Source organism: Aedes aegypti, chromosome 3 (genome assembly GCF_002204515.2).
Source record: "Aedes aegypti strain LVP_AGWG chromosome 3, AaegL5.0 Primary Assembly, whole genome shotgun sequence".
In the NCBI taxonomy this organism is placed as follows: Eukaryota; Metazoa; Arthropoda; class Insecta; order Diptera; family Culicidae; genus Aedes; species Aedes aegypti.
The window spans coordinates 80,077,571-80,103,423 of NC_035109.1; the positions used below are offsets into that span (position 1 = coordinate 80,077,571).

General features: G+C 37.1%; 1 protein-coding gene across 7 annotated transcripts in view; it reads left to right on the forward strand.

Annotated features, from left to right (window-relative positions):
- LOC5578022 (transcription factor mef2A) overlaps positions 1 to 25,853 on the forward strand; it is a 342,757-nt gene that overhangs the window by 64,126 nt on the left and 252,778 nt on the right. For 6 of the 7 annotated variants that reach the window (XM_021848872.1, XM_021848874.1, XM_021848873.1 and 3 more), the window contains one exon: positions 4,680 to 7,972. In XM_021848872.1, the coding sequence (XP_021704564.1) occupies positions 4,680 to 7,972 (3,293 nt within the window). The remainder of the gene's footprint in view (positions 1 to 4,679; positions 7,973 to 25,853) is intronic. The other variant, XM_021848877.1, reaches the window with a different exon arrangement.

A 25,853-nucleotide genomic window follows, 5' to 3' on the forward strand; every position in this document is an offset into this window, starting at 1 on the left:
TTATTTCGAGCCTTTCTGCTTCAAATGCCTTATAGATTCATCCGAGGATTCTTACAAAGATGTGTTCTAAAACTAGTCCAATACATCAAAATTCAGAAGAATGGATGATTCATTAGAATCAGACGATTCAGTAGAATCAGAATATTCAGTTGAATCAGAAGATTCAGTAGAATTAGAAGAATTGGAAGGATCAGAAGAATCAGTAGAATCAGAAGAACAAAAAAATCAGATGATTCAAAAAAAAAACAGAAGAATCAGAAAAATAAAAAAATCAGTAGAATCTGAATCGGAAGAATCAGAAAATTCAGAAGAATCAGAAGAATCGGAAGAATCAGAAGAACCTGAAGAATCAGAAAATTCAGAAGAATAATAAGAATCAGATGATTCAGATGATAAAAGCGTACGTATTGCAATGAATGTTCCATCTTTCATAAGAAAAAAGTGTGAATTATAATAGTCCAGTTCACTGCATGTAAAGTTAAGCTAAATTCAGTCCGGATGTTAACACAAGGCTAAGGAAGGTCACTAGCACGATTCATTTCGATGGTAACCGTTAATTTTATTTCCAAGCAGGTTCTGAATCAATCCCATCGTTGTGGATTCAGTAGAATCCGAAGAATCAAAAAAATTATAAGAACCAGAAGAATCAGAAGTATCAGAAGAATTAGAAGATTTCAAGGAATCAGAAAAATCAGAAAAATCAAAAGAATTAAAAGAGTCAGATGAATTAGAAGAATCAGAAGCATCAGACGAATTAGAAGCACCAGAAGAATCATAAGAACCGAAAAATAAACAGAAGAGTCAGAAGAATCGGAAGATTCAGAAGATTCAAAAACAAAAAGAGTCAGATCAATTAGAATAATCAGAAGCATCAGAAGAATTAGAAGCATCAGAAGCACCAGAATCAGAAGAATCACCATAATCAGAAAAATCTGCAGAATCGGAAGAACCAGAAGAATCAGAAGAATCGGAAGAATCAAAAGATTCAGAAGAATCAGAAGATTTAAAATAATAAAAAAAATGAAGAAACCGAAGATTCAGATGCTAAAAGCGTTCGTATTGCAATAAACGTTCCATCTTTCATAAGGCTAAAATATGAATTTCGATAGTCCAGTTCACTGCGTGTAAATTTTAGCTAAATTAAGTCCGGTTGTTACCATAAGGCTAAGATAGGTCGCAAGCGCGTTGTAGATGGTTGTTTTACTTTCCTCACCGTTCGTTTTATTACCAAGCATGTTCTGAGCCAATTAAATCATTTGAGCTTAAATTAAGTCTAAACAACCTTTTGGTTTGCATAAATGCTCTTCGAATTCCATTCAATAGAAATTTTACTCTACGAAACTCATGAAGGCCCTCCTTAGCCGAGTGTTGGGGAAGTAGACTCGGTCCCAGTGGGACGTAATTTTAAGAAAATGAAGAAGAAGTTCTGATTTTGGATTTTTTATTTCTTCCAGCGTTTCCTTATCAGAAATTTCGCCAAAAAATCCTCGAGGAATACTTTAGCAAATTCTGCTAAAACTCTTCAATAGATTCATCCAAAGATTCTTACCAAGATATCGTCTGAAACTATTTCAAGACATCGTAGTGATTTTATTTTCTATTGATTCTTGGAAGAGTTCCTCCAGAAATGCCTATATGAATTGATCCTAAGATCTGCTTTCGTTTTTTTTACGTGGGTTTTCAGAGTATCTTCTGGGAATTCCATATTCTGAAAGTCTTGAGATTCCTTGAGGCGTTCCTTGTGGATTTACTAGTCAAGTTCTCAGAGGACGCCCTACGAAAAAGTCTAATTAATCTCTGTTTAAACCTCTGCGAAAATCTGTGGAGGTATACAGTGCCTTCCCGTGTTTGGTAACACATTTAAAATTGTTGCCACTTTAGGAACTTTATAAAGGAACAGCGACTCATAGAATAATCCATCACAGACAATACGTAACCACAGACAAACAGACGTAACACTTAGAACAAATCTTGATCAAAATCATAGTCACGAGGATATGTGCGTCCAATGCTAAAATTATTGTATTTGGCCGACGGGCCAACAGATGGCGGTAGTGTGCAAACGTCAAACGCGAACAAAAACGATGCGAGCGCTGCAGGTGGCAGATTGGCCACCTACCATATTTTTGAATCGACCGTTAAAAAGGTGGTCGATGGACAATGATGAGAGTGTGACGTCTGTTTGTCTGTGACGTAACTCTTAGAACAAATTGCGATCAAAATCATTATCACGACGACATGTGCGCCCAATGCTAAAATCGGAATGCTTGGCCGATGGGCCAACAGATGGCGGTAGTGTGTAAACGTCAAACACGAAAGAAAACGATGCAAGTGCTGCGGGTGGTGGATTGAATATCTACCAAATATTTGAATCGACCGTTGATATACGATGATGAGGTGGACGATAGACAATGATGAGTGTGTGACGTCTTTTTGCTTGTAAATCGATGTTCAAAGTTCTATAAACATAGCTGATACCGCAAATTCAGCAGAAATACAGTCTAATATTTTATCCATACTTGAGGCCGCTAATTTTCACAGTAAAGTTTTTCAAACAGAATTTATTTATCAATTTCACATTCTTTTTTTTTAAGAATTTGTACAACTTCAGAAACTATACAGAACGTATATCAAGGCATAGCAACAGATTTTTATTATAAAGATTTTCAAGATATTTTCTTTCTCCAAAATTTATTATTTTTCGCTAAAAAATATGCTGTTTAATACTTCAATGCTTACTGGATTCTATTGGAACTCTCAGTAGCTTGTCTATAAAGCTTACAGGGGAGCCCAAGTAACCACTACCCTATTAATTCGCCTTTTTGGCGTTATAGGGCTATTATACGGCTAATATAGGGCATGTCAGCTGTATTATAGCACTGTATTGGCACGCATGGCGAATTAAAGTGCTATTTGGTTACTTGGGTATCTGCCGCCTATCCAAAAATCCAATGGATTCATGAATACTCAAAAGTCGAATGCACACGCATAGTTCACCTCAAAAATAGTCGATAACGAAGTGTGCTCGTTAGAAAATCGAAATGATTCTTGACAAAAAATGACGCTTGTAAACTAACATCAGCAAACGAACATAATGCTTGTCATGAAATATATATCTGCTTAGAGAAAAAGTATTGAAAAATTGTCAAAATCCCGAAGAAAATAATAAGCGTGTTGTTTGTACACGGGTTTTGCAGTAAATGTTTTATGGATATTTTTCAACTCTTCTTTTTTTTTCATTCGTGACATTTCATTTCAGCTAGGATTTTAGCATAATAATTAAAGAAAACCTGCACAACCTGCACTATTTTCGTGTAAGAACTTTCTTCATTATTATTGCATAAGGGTATCGTGTTATGACCAAAACTGCACTCTATGTATGTTCAAGAAAGTCGAAAAAATCTCGCACCAGAATCAATCCTTATCGGCACTTATATGCGAGACAAGCTACTTTCAATAAGGTCTTACTTTAAAGCTGTTATTTGCACTCGAGAACGCAAATGGCCGCTGCAAGAAATGCCACGCTTGGATTTTGTACTCAGTACATGCTGCTCTTAGGTCAAAAATTGAACTGAAGATGGCTACCAGAAGTTTTCCACATCATTTTTAGTAGTTGCATTTTGCAGTTTCTGAAACATTCAATGATAAAAACCAAGTGTTTTCTGAAATTTTTAAGTGATTACAATGATAAAAACATGTGCCTTTTAAAATTCTCTTTAAAATTTGGCAAAAATAAAAATTACGCCTTGTAGCCAAAATCGGTAAGACACTGTTGCTGGAAGTACAAACAATTGCAAACATGGATATATTCCACACAAGCAAGGATTTGGAGAAATTTTCAGGAGTATTCTCATATAATTTTCAAAAAGTCCTTGTATTAAATTGAAGAGGAGTATCTTGAAAAAAAAATAACGCTATAGTAACTAATTGTAGTTTGTATTTTTGGTGGAATTACAAAGCAATTTATGTGTTTGTAATTTCCTGGAGGAATTCTTGAATAATTCTGTGAAGAAATCTAAAACATAGATAAAATTCTTTGCTGAATTGAAAGTATGTAATTTTAACTTTTGAAAAAAAAAAATAAATGTCTGTATTTGAAACTGATGGTCTAGGGAAGCTGTCTTGCTTGAAGCTGTTCTAGGAATATTTGTGTTGATAGTGAATGACAATCGTTTCAAAGATTCAATAGACAATATCAAATTTATATATACAAATATGATCTGCGTGCTAGACATATCAATTTAATATTTTCGTATGCCTAGACCCATTATCGTACTGCATCTGTGACACGCTCCGCACAAATTGAGCACCACTCACGCTTAGTGACTTGTTGACTGAACGCACGAGACCGACACCACACAGAGCAAACACTCGTTCGACTGTGCCTTGGTGCGGGTACCTCGAAGTGACTTTGCTTCGAATGAACTCCCCCGAGCCCTGCTTGGGCTCTGTGTCAGTGTCAGGGTTGTATTCTGTTATCAGTGTTTTGTTTTCTTGGTTTCGTTACCTGCCTGCTGGGAATGGGATCGAGGGATGTGTATGCTTTTGTGTGACTGTGACTAACTGTATGTTTCTCTTTCTCTGTTTCTTCTCTATCTCCCCCGCGCATTTCTGTACATTGCTGCACCTCGTCAATCCAAATTGCGCACCTCATCCAAAATCCCAAAAAAAATGCACAGATCCATCGGTAGTGGCAGCACCGTCCACCGTGGCAGAAACTAGTTGTCCAACCATCACCACCAGTGTACCATCAACAGCGCCCGCAACTAGTCCTACCCCTAGCAGTAGTAGTAGTAATAGTGGTAATAGTAATAATAACAATAATAATGGTGATTCACCTGCTTCGCCCACCGCAGCTACCACTCCAACGTCGTCCCTCTTTGGGGCCCCGGTATTCGTAGGTCATTCGCCAGTGAATGAACATCCAGCAACTTCACCGTCGCAAGTGTTGGTAAAGTCTACGCTGGTAGGTGGAAGCACCAATACCAGCCCGAGCAGTGTGGCCACTCGAGCAGCCGAAGTGCCGTTGCACGTTACTCCTCAGCAGCAGTCACATTCCAATGACGGTCCGGAGAGCACCAGCTGCCCCAGTAGTACTAGCCGATCGTTAAGTCATCTTCATAGCAGTAATAACAGCGTTGGTGCGTCGAGTGGTGGTCCAGTGGGAAAGTATGCCGCCACCTCCGGTGGTAATGGTATTAGTGCTAGTAGTGCCAGTGTTGATTGTGAGCTAACGCGACCAGCTTCTTCAGGTGAAACCAGCAACAGTTATAGTAGCTCCGGTGAGATTGGTTGGAAATCGAAAAAAAACACTTCAAGTGCTTCGAGCAGCAGCAGCAGCCCCAAAATGGTTGCAGCGAGTGCTGAAGAGATTTGTTACGAGAAGAATCCAAGATTTGGGGGGCCCGGAGACGAGGGGACCACTGTTGACGTGGACTCGTCCGAAGAACTAAAGTATGGTCCGGGAATAGTGTCAAAGTTACGTTGTCGTTATTTGAGCCTTGCATTGAGGCAATCCGCGAATAAGCAGAGGCCTTCGTTGAATAACATGCGTAGGGCCACCAGTTTGAACAATCTGTTGGACGAAGAGGGTGAAGATCTTAGTGAACGGGAGCAATCAATCGAGTCCAAGGATCATCACCATCACCATCAGTCGTCGCAGGATAAAGGCTATTTGCAGCAGAGCCAGAATGGGAAATTTGGCCAAATTACGAACCAGATGAACATGGCAACACCGAAAGCAAAAACTCCAGACGAGTACATCTCGACGTTCCAGAAGAGCGTGCAGAACAGTTATACGCGAAGTGGCCGACAGACGGAGAAGAAGAACGAGTACAATCGGTACAATAAGCAGCGTGGTGCTGATTCGCTAAAACGGGCCCGATCAGTTGAGGCGCTGGTGCGCTACGATCATAAAGCCTGGGAGCGCGATATACAGAAGGAAAATCTCTACAGTAGCAACGATAGCAATGTGATCATTCTGGATGAGATTAGCTGTACCAACGGGACGACCAACGGCAACGCCAACAACTGTCAATCGGTGGCGATGAACAAGGCTGAACTGATAACGGATTGTGTCACGATCGAGGAAAAGATCATCAACGGTCGGGAGAAAGGTGATCCCAAACCCAAACGGCTGACCTCGTTCATCGATGCGGACGAACGTCCTCCGCCGGATGTCGTTCGGCAGACGATGAAAATTTTCGAAGCCAACGCCAATCGTAGAGGACGACCCGTTGCCAGAACTAACGGTGCTGCCGGTGAAGTTGCTGCCAAAGTAGCTTGCTACAAATCGATCATTTCTCAGGACAAACCGCCAATCACCCATCCCAAACCGCCGCTCAGTCCCAAGAAACCAAATATCATACCACGTTCTACTAGTCCCAAATCGAATGGAGCTCCGGTCGCCACCAACGGTCTCAAAGAGAAGCCAATCCTCCCGAAGCTGGACATTGGCGTGATCCGCAACAATCTGGAAACAACCAACAACCTCAAGAACGTTCAAACGCCAACCGCCAATCATAATAATAGCAACACATCGACACCGCTATCTGTGCGCGTAACAGAATCGCAATCCTACCGTCTCAAGTATGAATCACCCGCCTTATCGCCAAACAACACTGCCGTCGCTCAACACAAAGTCACTTCTAGTACTACGACGACAACGACGACAAATCGCCCGGAGAGTCCTCGAGTCGCAGCAGCTGCCGCCTGTATGCAAAACAACACACCAAACAGTACGGTTCTCACATTCATCGACTCACCATCGATTCCGACTCTTGTGAGCAAACTCAACAATCTAAACATCGCGACCTCTACCCCTACGAGCACCCGTTCTTCCACGCCGCAAGATTTACCACCGCAAGTCCCCCCCAGGCAGCCCCCGGTGCTTCAGTACGCCACCAGCGATGAAGAGGACCCGGACGATCCGGAGGACCAACAGAACGAGTACTCGATAAATCACAGCGATCGCGACAACGATTCCTCCGACGATCAATCGGATGACCTTCAACCGGCGACGGAAGGCGACGAAGACGACGACTTCAACGACAGCGACGAGTTCGATTCCCCCGAAGTCAAAAAAGTGTCCCGCACTGCCATGGACAACATTTCCAGAGCGGGCGTTACGACGCAGTTCCGCTTCAACGGTCAATCCCAGCAGAACAAATCCCACCTGCCGTCGCTCGGCGCCGGTGCCAAGTTGCTCTCCAACAAGAAACTGAACGTGGACGATCATCATTCGAATTCCTCGTCGACGTCGTCATCGCCGATCACAGTGCCAGCTACCGTCGTCGTGGCTCACAAACCGCCTGTGCCACTGTCACGTGAAAGTCTCGCGTCCGCCAATGGCCTTAAGCCGAACAACACCAACAATAGCAATATCGGTAGTGTCACGCATAGTTCCAATAGTGTCCACAGTAGCAACAGCAATGTCAATACTAATAATATCAGCAATGGAAGCAAAGTGGTGATAAATGATTCGGTCGCTTCGGCGCCGCCCAATGTGAGTGTGTCCCCTGCCGGAAGTGACGTGTCGAAAACGGTGAATCTAACCGCCCGGGAAATCGAGAAGAATCAGATCAATTTGGTCAGGAGTGAAGAAAGCCTCAATAGTGGTGCTGCTGCCGCCGCCTCAGCCCCCAATAATAATAATAATAGTGTCGGTAGTGTCGGTGCAGTGCTGGGAAAAACTGGTGACGTCAGCACCAACAGCGGCGGCGGTGACTTCTTCATGGCCAAGTGGGGCGCTCAGAAGTCGTCGTCGGCGGCCCAGAGCGAAAATGCCGCTGCTGTCGGAGCAGTGGCCAGTCCGCTGGCAGGGCTGGTGCCAACGAAGAAGAAAGTGAAGGCCCCGCCGCCACCCATCGAGGCCAACACGATGGTGTTCAACTTCAGCGACCGGAAGGACGTGCCGGATTACATCGAGAACGACGGGATCATCCTGCGGCCGCGGCCACGGGAACTGCCTAAGGTGAGTCAATTTCTTTTTCGTTCATTTCGATTCTGAAAATTGAGCAATCGGTGCTGTTATCAAGAAGCGGACGCCGCCCCACTTTGATAGTGCGTCTATTTGTGCATTTTTTGCGATAAGAATCGGTTGAAATCTGAAAAATTACTCGCTTTTTTCGAGTGCTCGGCTCTCAATCTTGTGTATCGGCGCTCGAATAAAAAACTGATTGCCTAATGATGGGTGGGAATTGGCGTTTCCGTACGTGAGGCTGAAAAATTGTTTCATATTGTTTGATTTTTTGAATATGTTTATTCAAAATATTTGTATTAAATGTCAATAATGGTTAACAATATGTTGCGATTACCCAGTACAAAACTTCAAATGTTGAATTTATTGCTGGATTCCAGAATTCCTATCGATTTTTTTATAATATTTTTCAATAATTCAATGATATTTTTTGAGTATCTCGTATCTTTAGTTTCTAGTGGAATTTTGTTGGATATCTAAAAATGTTCTTACCAAATTTATGGAGAAATCTTTGGTGAAATCCCCAATAAGATTCTAATTTTTCTAATATTGAATCTCATAAAAAATATTCTATCAGATTCTACAATACGCTTTTTGCAGGTTTTTAATGATAATATTGCAAAAAAAAAACAGTCAAATTATTGCAGAACGAGCAATAAGAACGATAATATTTTTTCCACTACCTTCAAAGCAGTGGCAATTCCTTAACCTCAAATCTACCTGTTACATGAGTAGAAATTTATAAATTTTAACAACAAATGCGCATCTAGTGGACATGAAATGATCCAAATAATTGATTTCAGTCATTTATATTTTCTATTAGATTGTAAATTCGCCAAACTATCAATCTTCAGTATCGTAGAACAGGTAAAAATTGAGGTTACACCCCAGCTTCAAAAAGATTAGTACAGTATTCAGTATTCTTGCAAATCTTGGATAAGATCCATGCAGAATTTTCAGGGAGGTTCTTTCAGAACTTCTAATTAGATTGCTCAAAGGCTCTAAAGAAATTCTTGACGGATATCTAAAAGTATTTCTCCCGAATCTTGGATAAAATTTATGACAAATTTCCTATGATATTGATTAGGGTTTACCGGACAGAATCTGACTGAAACTTCAAGGACAATTTTTTGGATGTTCGATGGAATTTGTTATTATGTTCATAGAATCTCTCTGAGATTCTGTCACATGAAAAATTTCATATACATTCAGGGAGCTTATTGCATGTTTCAGATGAAGGCTGACTTAACAAAATATTCTAATAATCTCTCATGTGAATCTTGTAGAACCCTGAAAAGATTCTAGCAGTATCTCCGAAGATTCTTGTAGAATTTCCGATGAGATTCTTGGAAAGTCGCCGAACCCAGAACCTTCAAAGAAATTCTTGCCGAATCTACATTGAGATCGTTGCTGAATCTCCAAAAAGATTCTCATTGAATCACCAAATAAATTCTTGCTAAATCTCTGAAGAGATTTTTGCTGAAGCTCCATACAATTGAAATTATTGCGGATTTTCCTAAAAAATGCTTTTAAAAATCTCCAATTTTTTTTTTTTGCCAAATCTCCAAAGAGATTTTTGCTTAATCTCCTTAAACATCTGTGGATTAGAATCTACAAAACAATCTTGCTAAATCTCCGTAAAGATGTTTGCTGGAACCTCAAATAGATTAACTCCGAATAGATCCTTGGAAAATCTTTGAAGAGACTCTTGGAGAATATCTGGAAAGAATGATCTTTATAGAGGATCTAGGAAAATTTCTCATGATATTCTAATTAAATCTCCGTAGAGATTCTTCGATTATCTTGGGAGAGATTCTTGGAGAATCTATAGAAAGATTCATGGAGAATCTCTGAAAAGATGCTTGGAGAATGTTCGGAAAGATTGTTGAATAATTGCGAAGATCTTTTTGAAATTTTTTGAAGAATCTCTAAATACTTTTTTAAGAAAATCTCCGAAAAGCTTCTTAAAAAATCTCCGAAGACATTGTTGTAGAATCTCCGAAATGAAATCTCTGATAATATTGTTGAAGAGTTTCCGAAGAGATTTTTGAAGAATATCTAAAGAGATTCTAGGAGAATCTCCAAAAAGATTCTTAGAAAATCTCCAAAAAGATTCTAATGGAGTTTCCAAAAAGATTCTTGGAGAATATCCTTAGAGATTCAAGAATAATCTCCGAATTGATTCATGGAAAATCTCCGCAGAGATCCATGCAGAATCCCCGAAGAGCTTCATGCAGAATCTCCGAAGAGATTCAAGCATAATTTCCGAATAGGTTCATGGAAATTCTTCTAATAGATTCAAGAGAATCTCCAAATATATTCATAGAGAATATCCAAAAAGATTCTTTGAGAATCAAAGATAATCTTCGAAAAGGTTCATGGAAAATCTCCAAAGAGATTCAAGAAGAATCTCCGGAGAGATTGATGGAGAATCTCTGGAGGGATCAAAGGAGAATCTCCGAGGAGGCTCAAGGAGAATCTCGGAAGATTCAAGGGGAATCTCCGATGAGATTCAAGGAGAATCTCCGACGAAATTCAAAGAGAATCTCCGACGAAATCCAAGGAGAATCTCTAACGAAATTCCAGGAGAATCTCCGAAAAGATTCAAGAAGAATCTCCGAGAGATTCAATGAGAATCTACTTCATGAAGAATCTCCGATAGATTCATTTACCGTTCATTTTTCATTTATTCATTCAAGGAGAATCTCCGAATTGATTCAAGGAGGACTTCCGAAAAGATTCAAGAAGAATCTCCTGAGAAATTCAAGGAGAATCTCCTGAGAGATTCAAGAAGAATCTCCTGAGAGATTCAAGGAGAATCTCCTGAGAGATTCAAGGAGAATCTCCTGAGAGATTCAAGGCGAATCTCCTGAGAGATTCTTGGACGTTCTCCGGAGAGATTCAAGGAGAATTTTCGAAGATATTCAAGAAGAATCTCCGAAGAGGTTCAAATAGAAATTTCGAAAAGATTCAAGGCATATCTACGAGCAAATTCAAGGAGAATCTCCGAAGAGATTCATGAAGAATTTTCGAAGAGATTCATAGAGTATTTCCGAAGAGATTCATGCAGATCCTCCTAATAGGTTCATGGAGAATTTCCAAAGAGATTCATGAAGAATCTCCGAAGAGATTCATGGAGAATCTCCGAATAGGTTCATGGAAATTCTCTTAATAGATTCATAGAGAATCTCCAAATATATTCATAGATAATATCCATAAAGATTCTTTGAGAATCAAAGAGAATCTTCGAAAAGATTCATGGAAAATCTCCAAAGAGATTCAAGAAGAATCTCCGGAGAGATTCACGGAGAATCTCTGGAGAGATCAAAGGAGAATCTCCGAAGAGGTTCAAGGAGAATCGCGGAAGAGATTCAAGGAGAATCTCCGACGAGATTCAAGGGGAATCTCCGACGAAATTCAAGGAGAATCTCTAACGAAATTCCAGGAGAATCTCCGAAAAGATTCAAGAAGAATCTCCGAGAGATTCAATGAGAATCTTCTTCATGAAGAATCTCTGATAGATTCATTTACCGTTCATTAGAATCTCCGAAGTGATTCAAGGAGGACTTCCGAAAAGATTCAAGAAGAATCTCCTGAGAAATTCAAGGAGAATCTCCTGAGAGATTCAAGAAGAATCTCCTGAGAGATTCAAGGAGAATCTCCGAAGTGATTCAAGGAGGACCTCCGAAAATATTCAAGGAGAATCTCCTAAGAAATTCAAGGAGAATCTCCTGAGAGATTAGAGAAGAATCTCCTGAAAGATTCAAGAAGAATCTCATGAGAGATTCAAGAAGAATCTCCTGAGAGATTTAAAAAAGAATCTTCTGAGAGATTCAAGGAGAATCTCCGGAGAGATACAAGGAGAATCTCCGAAGAGGTTCAAATAGAAATTTCGAAAAGATCAATGACAAATCTCCAAGCAGATTCAAGGAGAATCTCCGAAGAGATTCATAGAGAATCTCCGAAGAGATTCAAGGAGAATCTCCGAAGAAGTTTATAGAGAATCTCCGAAGAGATTCATAAAGTATTACAAAAGGGATTCATGGAAAATTTCCGAAAAAAATCATCCAGAATCTCCTAAGAAATTGAATGGGAATCTTCGAAAAGATTCAGGGAGAAACTCTGAAGAGATTCATGAAGAATCTCCTAAGAGATTCATGAAGAATCTCCTAAGAGATTCAAAGAGACTCTTCGAAAATATTCATGGAGAATCTCCGAAAAGATTCATGGAGAATCACCGAAGAGGTTCATAGAGAATCTCCGGAAAAAATCATCTAGAATCTCCGGAAAAAATCATCTAGAATCTCCGAAGAAATTTATTGGGAATCTCCGAAGAGATTCAGGAAGTAACTCTAAAGAGATTCATGAAGAATCTCCGGAAAGATTCATGAAGAATCTCCGAAGAGATTCAAAGAGAATCTCTGAAGAGATTCATGAAGAATCTCCTAAAAGATTCATGGAGAATCACCGAAGAGATTCATGGAGAATCTCCGGAAAAAAATCATCTAGAATCTCCAATGAAATTTATTGGGAATCTCCGAAGAGATTCAGGAAGTAACTCTAAACAGATTCATGAAGAATCTCCGGAAAGATTCATGAAGAATCTCCGAAGAGATTCAAAGAGAATCTTTGAAGAGATTCAAAGAGAATCTCCGAAGAGATTCATGGAGAATCTCCGAAGAGATTTATGGAGAATCTCCAGAGAGATTCGTGTAGAGTCTACCAACAGATTCAAGTTGAACCTCCGAATCTCCAAAGAGATTCTTGGAGAATCTCCAAAGAGATTCATGAAGAGTCTCCAAAGTGATACTTGGAGAATCTCCAAAAAGATGCTTGGAGAATCTCCAAAAAGATTCTTGGAGAATCTCCAAAGAGATTCCAGGAGAATCTTCAGAGAGATTCTTGGGAAATCACCAGAGAGATTTTTGGAGAGTCGCCAGAGAGATTCTTGGAGAGCCTCCAGAAAGATTGTTGGAGAAGACATCGTAGAATTTCATAAATTATTGTAGAATTTCTAAAGAGCTTATCGCACTATCTCCAAAGATCTTCAAGATGAATTTTCAAAGAAATTCACGTAGAAACTCAAATGAGATTTTCGCATAATCTTTAAGAGATTGTCGTAGAATAATCCAAGAGGTTTTTACAGAATCTTGAATATGATTCTACTTTCGATGCTCCGAATCCCTAAAAAAAATCTAGCAAAATCTCGCATGGCATTAATTCAAACACATCGATGAAATTCTTGCAGGGTCTCCGATGGCATTTTTGTTGAATCTCCAAAAAGTTTGATGATGAGTCTTTTGCATAATCTCTAATTGGGATATTTACAGACTTTACAGACGATGAATTTCCTGTATAATGTAATGATTTTCAAAGATTCTACAATAATATTTCTTCCAAATCTTCACTGAAATTATTGAATAGTCGATAAGATTCTTCCAAAACCCCGATCTAGTAAAATTTTCCGACAGGGATTTTTTCGAAGTTTTATTTTTAAGTTTATTAATAACCTAAACTGATGGTTAGATATTATCCGAGATCTCCAATGCGATTCTTGAAGAGTGCATAAGGAAATTATTGTATTTTTAATCAAATTCTCGAAAAAAAAAACTAGGATTTGGTTCTTAACAAATGAACATTGAAAAACATTGTGGAATTTTCAGAAGGTGCAGATTCTAAAACTTCTGCAGGAAGATTCTCCGAAAATCTATGTGGTAACTTTCCCGCAATCTCTGTGGAGATGATCCCAGAATTTTTTTTATAGATGCTCCCGAAATCTATAGAAATTCCATAGTCTTCTTCTTTCTGATGTTGTGTCCCAACTGGGACAGAGCCTGCTTCTCAGCTTAGTGTTCCTGTTAGCACTTCCACAGTTATTAACTAAGAGCTTTGGGTAGTCTTTCTCCCAGAATTTTTTGTAGAGATTCTCCCAGAATCTCTGTGGAGATTCTCGCAGAATCTCTGTGGAGATTCTCGCAGAATCTCTGTGGAGATTCTCGCAGAATCTCTGTGGAGATTCTCCCAGAATCTCTGTGGAGATTCTCCCAGAATCTCTGTGGAGATTCTCCCAGAATCTCTGAGGAGATTCTCCCAGATTCTCTGAGGAGATTCTCCCAGATTCTCTGAGGAGATTCTCCCAGAATCTCTGAGAAGATTCTTCAAGAATCTCTGCGAACATTCTCCCAGATTTTCGGCAAACATTCTCCCAAGATTTCTGTGGAGATTCTTCCAGAATTTCTGTGAAAATTCTCCCGGAGTTTCTACCGAAATCTCTATGGGGACTCTCCTATATTCTCTGTGGAGATTCTCCCGAAACACTCTAGGGGTTTTTGGAGATTGTTCATGAACCTCTTTACTGATAACAAAAATATCTCCAATTTTTCGAGAATCTTTTCTTAGATCAAAGATTCTTGGAGAATCTATTCAAAGACTCTTGGTAAATATTTTCGGAGATTCTCGGACATTCTTTTCAATGATTCTCCATGAATCTCTTCGAAGAATTTCCTAGAATCTGTTCGGAGATTCTTCAATAATCTCTTCAGAGATTTATCAAGAACGTCTCGGAAGAACTTTCAAGAATCTCTTAGATGATTCTGGAATAATCAGCTCTGAAGTTCTCCTTGAAAATTATCTAAAAATCGCTTCGAATGTTTTCTAAGAATCTCTTCGAAGATTCTACAAGAATATCTTAGGAAATTATTCAAGAATCTTTTCGGAGATTTTTTTAGAATCTTTTGAGAGATTTTCCAAGGAGATTTTTTCAGTATATCCAAAAATTCTCAAAGAATTCATTAATTTTTATGTTAAAATTAACATTGAAGTTTATGTTTGGCTGTGTATGATAAAGACAGGGAAACACAGTGGCCCATATCTCATACATTTTATCTACGACGAAATTAGCTTCCACCAAGACGTGAATTTCCCTTCCCAACCTAAACAAACCCAACACTCATATCTTATCGTCGTCGCCGTCGACTGGAGACTTAAGCCCCGGATTCGCGCAATGGAGCACCCTTTTCGGGGTTTTCTTCCTGTCTCGATTGTTTGCTTAGTCAGACTTAGCGTTCCACGATCGGGCCGGGCTGCCCTGTTTCGTTTGCAAAATCCATTATAGAGACGTTGAGTCAGATTGCATTCTCCGACGTAGGCCTCCGACACAGATACACTGTTCCAGTGCACACTCACACTAAAAAGGAAGGTAGAGGCAGTCAGTCAGTTAGTGATACATTTCCGGATATCTGATGCGGCCCCATCCACCACCGGCCGACGACCGTACGACCCGACCAGAGGGTTACAACAGAATTGTAACAGCATTTGGTACTTAGTAAGCACTGTTTGTCTATCAAAATATGTTATAATTTTGACTTCTGAGTAGTTGACATAACAACACTTTTAACAAAATATGCTATAATTGGAACAAAAAAATAACTCACCATGCTTACCATACCAATAAGCAAAAATAAAAATTACTTTTTCATAACAGAATTATGGCTACCTTTATTTCAACATGCAATGAATGACTCATATATAAGCAGTTGCTCTCAGATTAGTTGTAATAAATTGTGTTATAATTATGTTCCTTATCAAAACAAATTTAGAACAAATGTTTTTGTTAACACTGATTTGGTTTAAATTGTGTTATAATTTCCTCCACCAACTCAAAGTGCTTTTAACAAAAATGAAACTGAATTTGTTATTTGTGACTAATTTTGGTATCATTGTTATACATTCCGGTAGGGACGCCCGTCCGTCATCGGAAGTATACTATTACCATCGGGTCTGGCATTTTACTGTCTGTCAGTTCATGCCCTGCGTGCTCTCTTTGGGGTTCAGTCATTCGCTTCGTTTCAGCTCAAGTCCAACTTGCCTTTGTTGTATGCGATTAGCTCTTGAGTTGGCTCGCTCTCGCAGAAGATGCTAATTGATCCATATGTTGTTTCCCTCTTCGATAGCAAGCGTTTTCTTTGGTAATCCAGATAACCTCCGTTCGATGCGGGTTGTGTGGCCATGTGTGTGATGATGGATGAGCTGTCTTGCGGAATCGATGAGTCAAAACCGGGTTGGTCTAAGTGTTAATACTTCCGAGAATATGAATAATCTAATGGCTTCTTCGGAGCTATTCTGGGTGTCTGCTAAATGTCGCTAGATAATTTTTTGAACGAATAGTTTACGATTGAGTTCACTTCACGATAAGCCTATAGTTTTCACATTTATATTCAATCCAATATCTTAATCAAAACCAACGAAGTTATACTGCAAAGCTCATAGGAGAAATACGGGTGGCAACTGAATACAAACATTGTTTTATTAAAAGTCGCATACGTAATGCGTCATAGCGCATCAGCCTTCAAAAATTCTATGGATTGAGATAAGCCTTTTTATAGCATGTAATTGCAGCTTTCCATAGAACACATTGAGCGACGATTAACGTTATTGGCTCGCTCCGATAACCTACTTAAAATTATTATTTAATTTTTAGGTTACTTCACAATAATCCGTCTAGAAATAAAGAATACACCAAGCTTTTCTGATAATAACGGCGAATTAAACTTCGTTGAAATTTCTCCTTGTTCAGAATCTGAATCCTACATCATTAAAAAGGTGTAATCACTACGATTTGTTTAAAATTTTGCCCAAACACAGGGCTAGGAAATCTTTTTATTAGTGACTGCTGGTCATGTAATTCTAAAAAAAGTCCCTATTTTTGATGGGTGGTCACTAAAGTCTCTTTAATAACCAACATGTTATCATATGTTATGATATTGGTCAAAAATACTAGAGGATCTCGAAAAAGTTTCAGAGACACTTACCTGACTATTCCACAAGTTCTTTCTGAAATTGTTTGGATAGTTCCCATAGAGATTTCAACAAATTCTTGTATTACGGAAGGATCATAAATCACAAAATGGATTTTATTTGTTTGTGATTTTGTTGCATATCGCTGCACATCAGTGTTATTCGTAAATTTCAATTTTCTCTAGGGAAAATAATCAATGTATGTCAATCGATAGTCCAGTAAACAATCCTTGAATAATTATATCAAAAAATTCACGTGAACTATCATAAGTGATTCTTCCACGAGCTTTTCTGGGTATTCAACTAGCTTTTGAGAGATTCCACTGAAGGAATTAATCGTTCATTATTTCCGTACTTTTTCAGCACATTCTTCAAGTGCACCCTTACCAGAAAATCATTTACCCTTACCAGGAAATCATTCACGGGATTTGTAGATTTTATTCAACGGATTTTTTACTGGAGTTTCTATAGACTTCCTTATCTCACCAAATAGTTCCTTGAAGAATCTCTATCAGGTTGCTTAGTAAAATCTCTTGAAGAATTCAGTCAGAGAATGCTTTAAAAATTCTTTCAGATATTACGTACTTATTAGGGTGCCGTGGGGCAAGTGGGTAATGGACTTCGCATAGTTGGGATTCTTCGAATCCTAGAGACTTTAAATTAAAACAAATGAGGTTGTGTATATTTTTTAGTTTGACTCCCACCAAATTAGGGTGGGCAGTATGCTGAAATTTATTTTTATGTAAAATAAAAGAAAAAAGTTCAAAAAAAGTTTTTGAAAAACATCTCTTTACTTTTCACTTGCCCCAGATGCAGAGGTATACTCGGTCTTTAGTAACAATGGATGCCACACTAACATTCCTTCCCTTACCCGATGACCGTAAGGACGAGGCCGGTGCCGTTATTGACACTACTAATTTCAAGGTCCTTGAAAATGTACATTGAAGATGGTATGCTACTCCCAAGCCACATCTGTTGGTTCCCTGTACAATTTCGATTATTCTGGTCAATCACGGAGTAGCAACTACGAATTGTTTGGTCATCAATGCTCATGCTCATGCTCAACAGGTTTTTTTATTGGAGTTTCTATAGACTTCCTTAACTCACCAAATAATTTCATGAAGAATCTCTATCAGGTTGCTTAGTAACATTTCTTGAACAATTCAGTCAGATAACGCTTTTGAAATGCTTTCAAAATTACGTACTTATTACATATAAATTGCAATTGTGGATTAAAAATTCCATCAAGTCGCTACTCTTTTAATTTGTTGAGAAAATTCTGGAATTACCGATAATTTCTCCAAGAAATTGTAGGAGTCTCATTAGACTTGTTTTCAGAATTACCAAGCAAATATTCGTTCCGTAAATTCTAGACAGAACTCACAAATATTTTTTTGGGAATGAACCTGCCTACGGCAGAAAATCCCTCAATAAAAAAGTCAAAAGTTTCTGCAACGTTGTCTTTGAAGTTCTTTCTAAGGTTTCTCTTCAGATTTATTACACACAAATATTTCCATTAACTCTCGAAAGCTCTTAGCAAAAATTATTCAAGAATTTTCGTAAAAAATCTTTTACCGATTAGTTTAGATGTTGAGAGACATTTTATAGATTGACTTTAATGTGTCACTAGATATTTTGTCAACAGGATCGAACATTTCTAGCGCGGAATACTTTCAGCTGTTCTCTTCTGGGGAAATACTCAATCCGAAAATTTGATCATGGATTTCTTTAGAAAATACATAATTGTTTTCCCTGGGATCTCGTCTTACGATTCTTTGGAATCGTAATGCTTTTTTTTCTGAGGATAGTTTTGAAGAAATTTTTCGGTTCACTTAAAGATTGTGTAATTCATTCTTGAACCAACCAACCAAATTCTACAGAAATTCTATCAGATATTTTTTTTTAAATTCTAGAAATCACTCCAGAAATTTTACCGAATAGTAGTCCTGGGATTCTATTATAAATAACTTCTGGAAGTCCTTCCAGTATTGTTTCAAAAACAACCCTAGGCATTCCTCAATGAACTTATTAGGTATATCATTACAAATTACTCCATATATTTCTGTAATTATATCTGATTCATAATACATTTCAGGAGTAACACATACAAACACAAGTTTTGGGAGAACTTCTAGGAAAATTTGTTTGATAATTTGCTAAATTTCTATCGAAAAAAATTAGAATTTATCGTAGATTTCTGGAAATTCTGAATGAAATTCCTTCCAATATGTCTCACAGAAATGCTCAAGTGATTTTTGAAGGATTTAATAAAGAATATGAGTTTTTTTTAAATGGACAATGATATTAACAGTAGTGTTAATACAGATGGATTTATAGGTGAAGATATCGGACATCTAATAAAATTTCCTTCGGAAACGGCTTTTTTTTTCTAAATTACACACGAACTGTTTAGGGTGAACTATTATGATTATCCCCTGTACAAGCAGCTTCAATTTTTCACCATAAACAAAATATTCAAATTACCTAAAATTTGTTTGTTTCTCAATATTATTGCACCATTTTTTCACAAGTTCTCTTCTGAATCTGCGTCGATATTGATCATTGGTCATCTGGTTTTGAAGATATTCAGATGTTACGTCCCCCGACATTCCCCATGTAAAAAAGTCTTTGGTCGCCATTTTGTTTTTAGTCAAAAAACAAAATGTGGGCCATACAATGTCAGGTTATGAAAAGCTTCTCTGAAAAAAAAACATACAAACCGATTGAGTTGTCTTCAAGAAATCTGATAGTTACAATATAATGTTTTTGAAGTTTTCAAGATCTTCATATGACCAAGTTAGTACCAGGCACAAAAATGTGTATTACTCCAAAACGGTTGCACCAATTTGCTGTATTTTTTCCCGACATAGTATTGTTTCGAACAGCGAATGACGAACTTGAAAAAAAAATCTTCAGCCAGAGATATTGTCGTCGGTACCCCAAGAAATTTTGGAATATCTTTGGATCCAGATGACTTATGATCAATATCGACACAGATTCTTCAAATAGAAGAGTTTTTTGAAGGCTTGAGAAAAAAAACGGTGCAAAAACGTCGAAAAACGGAAAAGTTATCGCAGTTTGAATATTTTTTGTGGTAACAAAATGAAGCTTTCGGTAGAGGGGTTAAACTGTAGTAAAACTTTTAAGGATTTTCAAAGTTAAAGTCCTTAGAGTATCTTAATCTTTTAAGGTGAAACATCTCGGAATGCATAGATGGCCGGCACAATGGCCGACTTCTCCACCTACTCACGTTTTCAAAAGCACAAAACTGGAGGAATAAGGACTGTTCATTTTATAAAGTGGACACTTTGGACATGCAATATCTTTTTAATTTATCAATGAAATCGAAATCGGTTTTCTGTACATCGTTCGACTAATATTGTACAATGCTGTGGTAATAAAAAAGTTACCAAAATAATTTGATTTCACACTAATAAGGCACAACGTTTAGAACGGTCGATTTTTGGAGGTTATCAAAATCAAGGATTATTAAAAATCGGCAGGAAAATTCGACAATTTATATTTTTTATTTTCAAAAAATGGTTGTACTTAGAAAGCATCATCAATTGGAAGCTTGCTAAAAAATATCAAGTTATTTTTGGAGAAGCAATTTTGCAGATATCATAAAATCATTTTTTATCAATTTTTTTTAAAGAAAAATATCTTAAATTTAAAAGGAACTGATATGAGTAGAATTTTAAGGTTTAAAGTACGTCCAGACGGAAGTAATAATATAGTATTTATAATAAAAATAACTTACGCCTTCATAGAGTTGCTGATTTAGTCCCCACGTCATATTTTAAGCACAATAGAAAAACAAATAATTTATTTTCAGAAGACCACTCAAAGCACAATGACAATCATCAAGATTGGGAACACTGCTTGAATTAAATCAAATTTATTTTGCATGTATAATTTTCAGAATTTGTTATTGTGAGACTACCTACCAAAATATTTTGAGAAAAACGCTTACAGTTTGCTCTAGATCGATAAACATGCGTATATAATTTTAAAAGTATGGGATTTTTCAATAAAACGACCATAAAGAGTAAATTTGGTACCCAAGAATGCGGTTAAAACTCAAGATTTTGCTTTTTTTTATACATATATAGTTTTTTTAGTAATCTAAACCAGTTTTGAACACGCTTATTACTTTACTTTTTTGCTGGTAGTAAAAAGATGGTGTATCAGCAAATTTTACCATAAGGAATAGATCACTAAAGTGACTCAGCGTCAGGAACTGATGGAATATTGTTGATGTTTTTAAAAGCTCTACCTTAAGTTGAATAGTAAAGGATACCAACATACAATTTGTTCATTAAATTTAGGATTTTTCTCATGCGAAAAATAATGCTTAAACTTGACGAACAGTTTTTCTTAGGAGTTTTTGCAAAAACTATTTAGTTCTTCAACCGAAAGCATTTTGTAAGTTTCTGTATTTTCATAACATTGTAGAATGATAGTTGAACGATACACAGAAAACCGTTTACGATTTCATCAATAAATAAAAAAGATATAGCATAAACAAGTTGTCCACTTTATAAAATGAACAGTCCTTAGTTGGCAAATGTTCCTGATCTTCTTATTTTAAGCTTTCTGCTAGTGCACAAAGCCAAAATAAAAAGTGCACTGTTGTGGGATGCTTTCTTCGCGAGATTTGTGCCTTTGAAGTTTTAGTGCAATCTTAGAAGTTGATTCCAAACTGTTTCACCTTAAGGCGAATTTATTTCTAGTTAGTTTTTCAACAAAGCTCTAGTCATGCGAAAGAAGGGAAAATAACGAAATATAAGTGTTTAAATTTTTTTTTCTCAAATACCGGATGATCAAAACCTCTGTAATTAATAAAAAACGAAAAAAATCACTGGAAACTTCTTTAGAATTGACTGGACTTTGTGATGATAATTGGATTTCGGCCCTAAAGAAGATCCCAACAACTGGATCGAAACGTTGGCAATGATTTGAAATAATCAACGCTTAATTTTTTAGAAATTCTCCTAAAACTCAGAATTATCTCCTTTGATTTCTGGACTCTTGAGAATTCTGCCAGAAAGCCTCTAGGCTTTCCTCATATTCCGCCCTGGAATTTCACAAGGATTCAATCCTAAAAATAAGGATTCTGAAAATAATTGCTTAAACAATTTCTCCAAAAATGTTTTGAGATAGATTTCTTACAAGTTCAATTCAATCATATGTTAATAAATCCATGTTAGAATTCCAGCAGAAAACTGAACTTCCAAGTTATTTTGTTAATTTTTACTCCACAGGTTCTTTACCGCTATGCTAATTTTGGAAGCATAAGTTTTCCTCGGTGTTTTCAACATGTTTTCTCATGAATTTCCACAGAATGCAAATATTCAGAACATTTTTTTTCACAAACTTTTTGTATAATTCGGGAATTTAAAGCAGAATTACGCAATTTGTGATATTTTGAAAAAAAAAAAAAAAAATCTAGAGGGCAGTTGATGAACTTTACAAAAGAATTTCTTGTACTTTTTTTTAATACTGATCTGACAGATCATTGAGCAAAATATCTCGGTGCGATTTTACGAAACTCAATAAATTGGAGAAATTGCAAAACGTCAAACTTTTGAAACAATCCGTAATATTTTTAGTTGAATCCTAGAAATTCCAAAACCTTTTCTTGGATAAAAAGTATAGATAGAAGTAAACTCTTTGAATATATAAACAAACCATACAAAATAATTTGACTAATTAAAAAAAAAAATGGTAGCACTTATTCTGAAGCCCTTAATTTATATTTCCTGAGGAAATTGTTTATCTATATCAGTTGTTTTCAGCCATTTTGGCTTGCGGAGCACTTTTTGAAATTAAAACATTGCGCGGAGCACCTGTTGTTGGATATATATATGTGAGTGTTCGGACCTCTTCAGAGAGACGCACTTGGTTATTTGTGCTTTAATTCTTGAAGCTGAAAAAGGTTTATTTCGATTATGTTTGATCAACTGAAATTATAGCAAACTTACAATGTAGTCTCGTTAACTTGATCAATATCCAATCAATACACGATCTTTCTACCGTACTACAATACGAGCTGACTCCGAATTCTCAGATCTATCAAACATAGTTTAAATATAGTGATGTACAGAGTTATAATAATTCACATTAATCTAACTTACAAATCGATCCTGAACAATCCAATCAAATGATTTTATTCTGAATAAACACGTAATGTTGTGGAATTAAGGGCAAAAATATGTTTCATCAACGTTGTTTTGAGTTTTGAACATTATGAGTAACGAAAAATCATCTTCAGTGATCGAAACAACATTATTGGAAATAAATCATACAAACGATTTAGGCATTTTGACGCCTTGTGCAATGTTTTTGTCGACTGAAACTCGGTATCTAACATTTTCCGAACGATTTACTCACCGCCCCGAAGATTTATTCAAAATCACTACAAGGCGCATAGTACACGCTTGAGCGAGCAGTTCCCCAAATCCGTGTAACGTGGTTTGGCGCAGAGTGCCGTTTTTGCTCCAACGTGTAAAGTAGACACAACCATTCTGCTATGCTTCAACCGTAAAGTGATAGCACTAGAAACGTGCTTCTCAAGTGATGAAATTCGCACAATCCAACAGCAGCTTGGTTTGCCTTCAACAGTCTCAACAACAACAACATCGGTACCGTAAAAAAAAAACACAAAAAAAGTTCTGTCTTCCGCTTTTTTACTGACTTTTTTCCACCCAGTTTCCGACAGCACAGTGACTTTGGAGCATGTCTTTGCGATTTATATTCGAAAGTAGTTGCTGCTAGCAAACGAAAACAACAATGTTGCTCAAATGCCAACACGTGCAGCAAGACAGCTATGAATGTCTGCCCTTACCCCCCTCAGAAACCTCTAAATAAAATGGGAAATAGAAAAAAAAAAAAAAAAAAACTACAATACACGGAACGGAGATCAACCGCCGAACTAGCTCTGGTGAACCAAAACTATATAAATATTTAATTCGAGTAACGGATTCGGCGCGGTTAGGTTCGTTACCTAACTGCAACGGCTGACGGTGTCTTTCTCCGGGGCGAGAAAGAGCTTGATCAACGCGTTAGATGATGAGTTTGGATATCTTTCAACGAGATACTAGAAGCAGCAGTGGATTTTTAGGAGTTTATTTTTCCGTTGTTGAGAATTTTGGATGAGATAAATACCCCGGAAACAAAGCTGGAATTGAAATTGATGATCTCAGCGAAGGTACAGAAGCAAATGCAAAACTAGGAATTTGCAGAAAAAAGGCACAATGTTTTCAAACGGAATTTCCGAGCAAGATGGTCTCTTCAACACAGTCGAGTATCCATAACTAGATATTCAAGGGACCACCGACTTATAGAATTATCGAGTTATAGAATCTACCGACGCTAAAAATCCTTAAATCAAAGGATAACATTTCTGTATTTCCAAAACTGATATTAGCAATATCATTTATCAACAAAATATTTCAAAATATTTCAAAATATTTCTTGGAGGTACGACTGTTATGTTGATGTTTGAGGTTATGGCTTTCAGTCTTAAATAAAACTCAAAAACGGATTTTTGCTTACATCCGACGTTTCGGACACATGTATTGTGCCTTTTTCAAGGATCTGTGGACAATGATACATTACGTCGTGTTATGTGTTGATTATGTTGGATGTACTCACTAGCTGTGTTCCGTTTTATCGTTTGCCCACAGCACAATACATGTGTCCGAAACGTCGGATGTAAGCAAAAATCCGTTTTTGAGTTTTATTTAAGACTGAAAGCCATAACCTCAAACATATTTCAAAATATTTATTTGAAAATTTTGATCAAAATGCTCCAATAATCATGTTATTTTTACTGATAATCAATATTTTAACTTTCATGTTGTTGTTCCATGTAAACTTTTATTACAAATGGCAAGTATTTTTTCTCCTCCAAATAAGTTTCCTCGAATAGGAAGGATTTTTTAATAGATATCGAGTTATGAGAAGAATCTCAAATTGACATCGAGTAGCGAAGATATCGAGTTATGGAAATATCGACTATGGAGAGCACGATAACTTGTTATATTCCAGAACTCGATGGATTTTTCGATTATTTCTTATATCCATACAAATCCATTAATTTTAGACAATGAATCGAGTTATAAAATATAGAGTCATAGAATATTGAGTTGTGCAGACTCGACTGTATTTCTTCAATCTTCAATGCAGAATGTTGAAATTCTTGTCGAACACTCAACCTTGTTCTCCTTACTGTTGCGTATCGTCTTCAGCCCAAGTTATGTTTCAGGTTTTGTCATGGTTTTGAAACTATGTCAAATCCAAAACCGCCGCTAAACTAAAAATATTACTTGAAGTTCATTTAACCAAAGTTATATTGCAATTCCCCAGACCGTAATTATCGAAAAAAAAACTTTTAAATCTGTGCTCGCTAGTCGATTTCTAAACTGCAAACAAACTATATATTTGCAGGGCTGCTAGCGAATGAGTGTCTTAAAGAGTCTCCAGAGACTTTTTTGCTCGAAGAAATGAGACCTAACAGGAACTAATAAAAAAAAGAGACCAAACAGAAATCTAGAAGAGACGTAACAGGAACCAATGAAAAAGATACTAAATAGTCAATGAAACAAAAAAAAAGTATGCACCAGATAATCAAACTAGGTATTTTACTAAGGATATTCCTAAGAGTTTGTTTTTACAAAACAAAAGGAAATCAAACGGATACAAGAGATAAGAGTTTTAATAAGGTTTTATCAGATAATTCTACTAGACAATAAGGATATTTCTAAAAGTTTGTTGTTGATTCCTTGTGACATTGTGACATCCATGTTCAGGAAAAGCTTTGTTCATACTTCATTAATCCTAACTACAAGAATCCTACCTGAATTTATGCTAAGGAAAACCTCAGAAATAACTCCAGAAATTCCACAAGAAATTTCTACTAAGATGTTTTAGAATACTATCAAGATATTCTTAATTTACAGGAATTTACCCAATGATTCTTCCATCAGTTTACTCAGATTTTTTTCTAATATTTTAGTTTGAGACATGAATGAAATCTTCAACAATCTCAGATGAAACTTCAAGATGAACTCCTGCA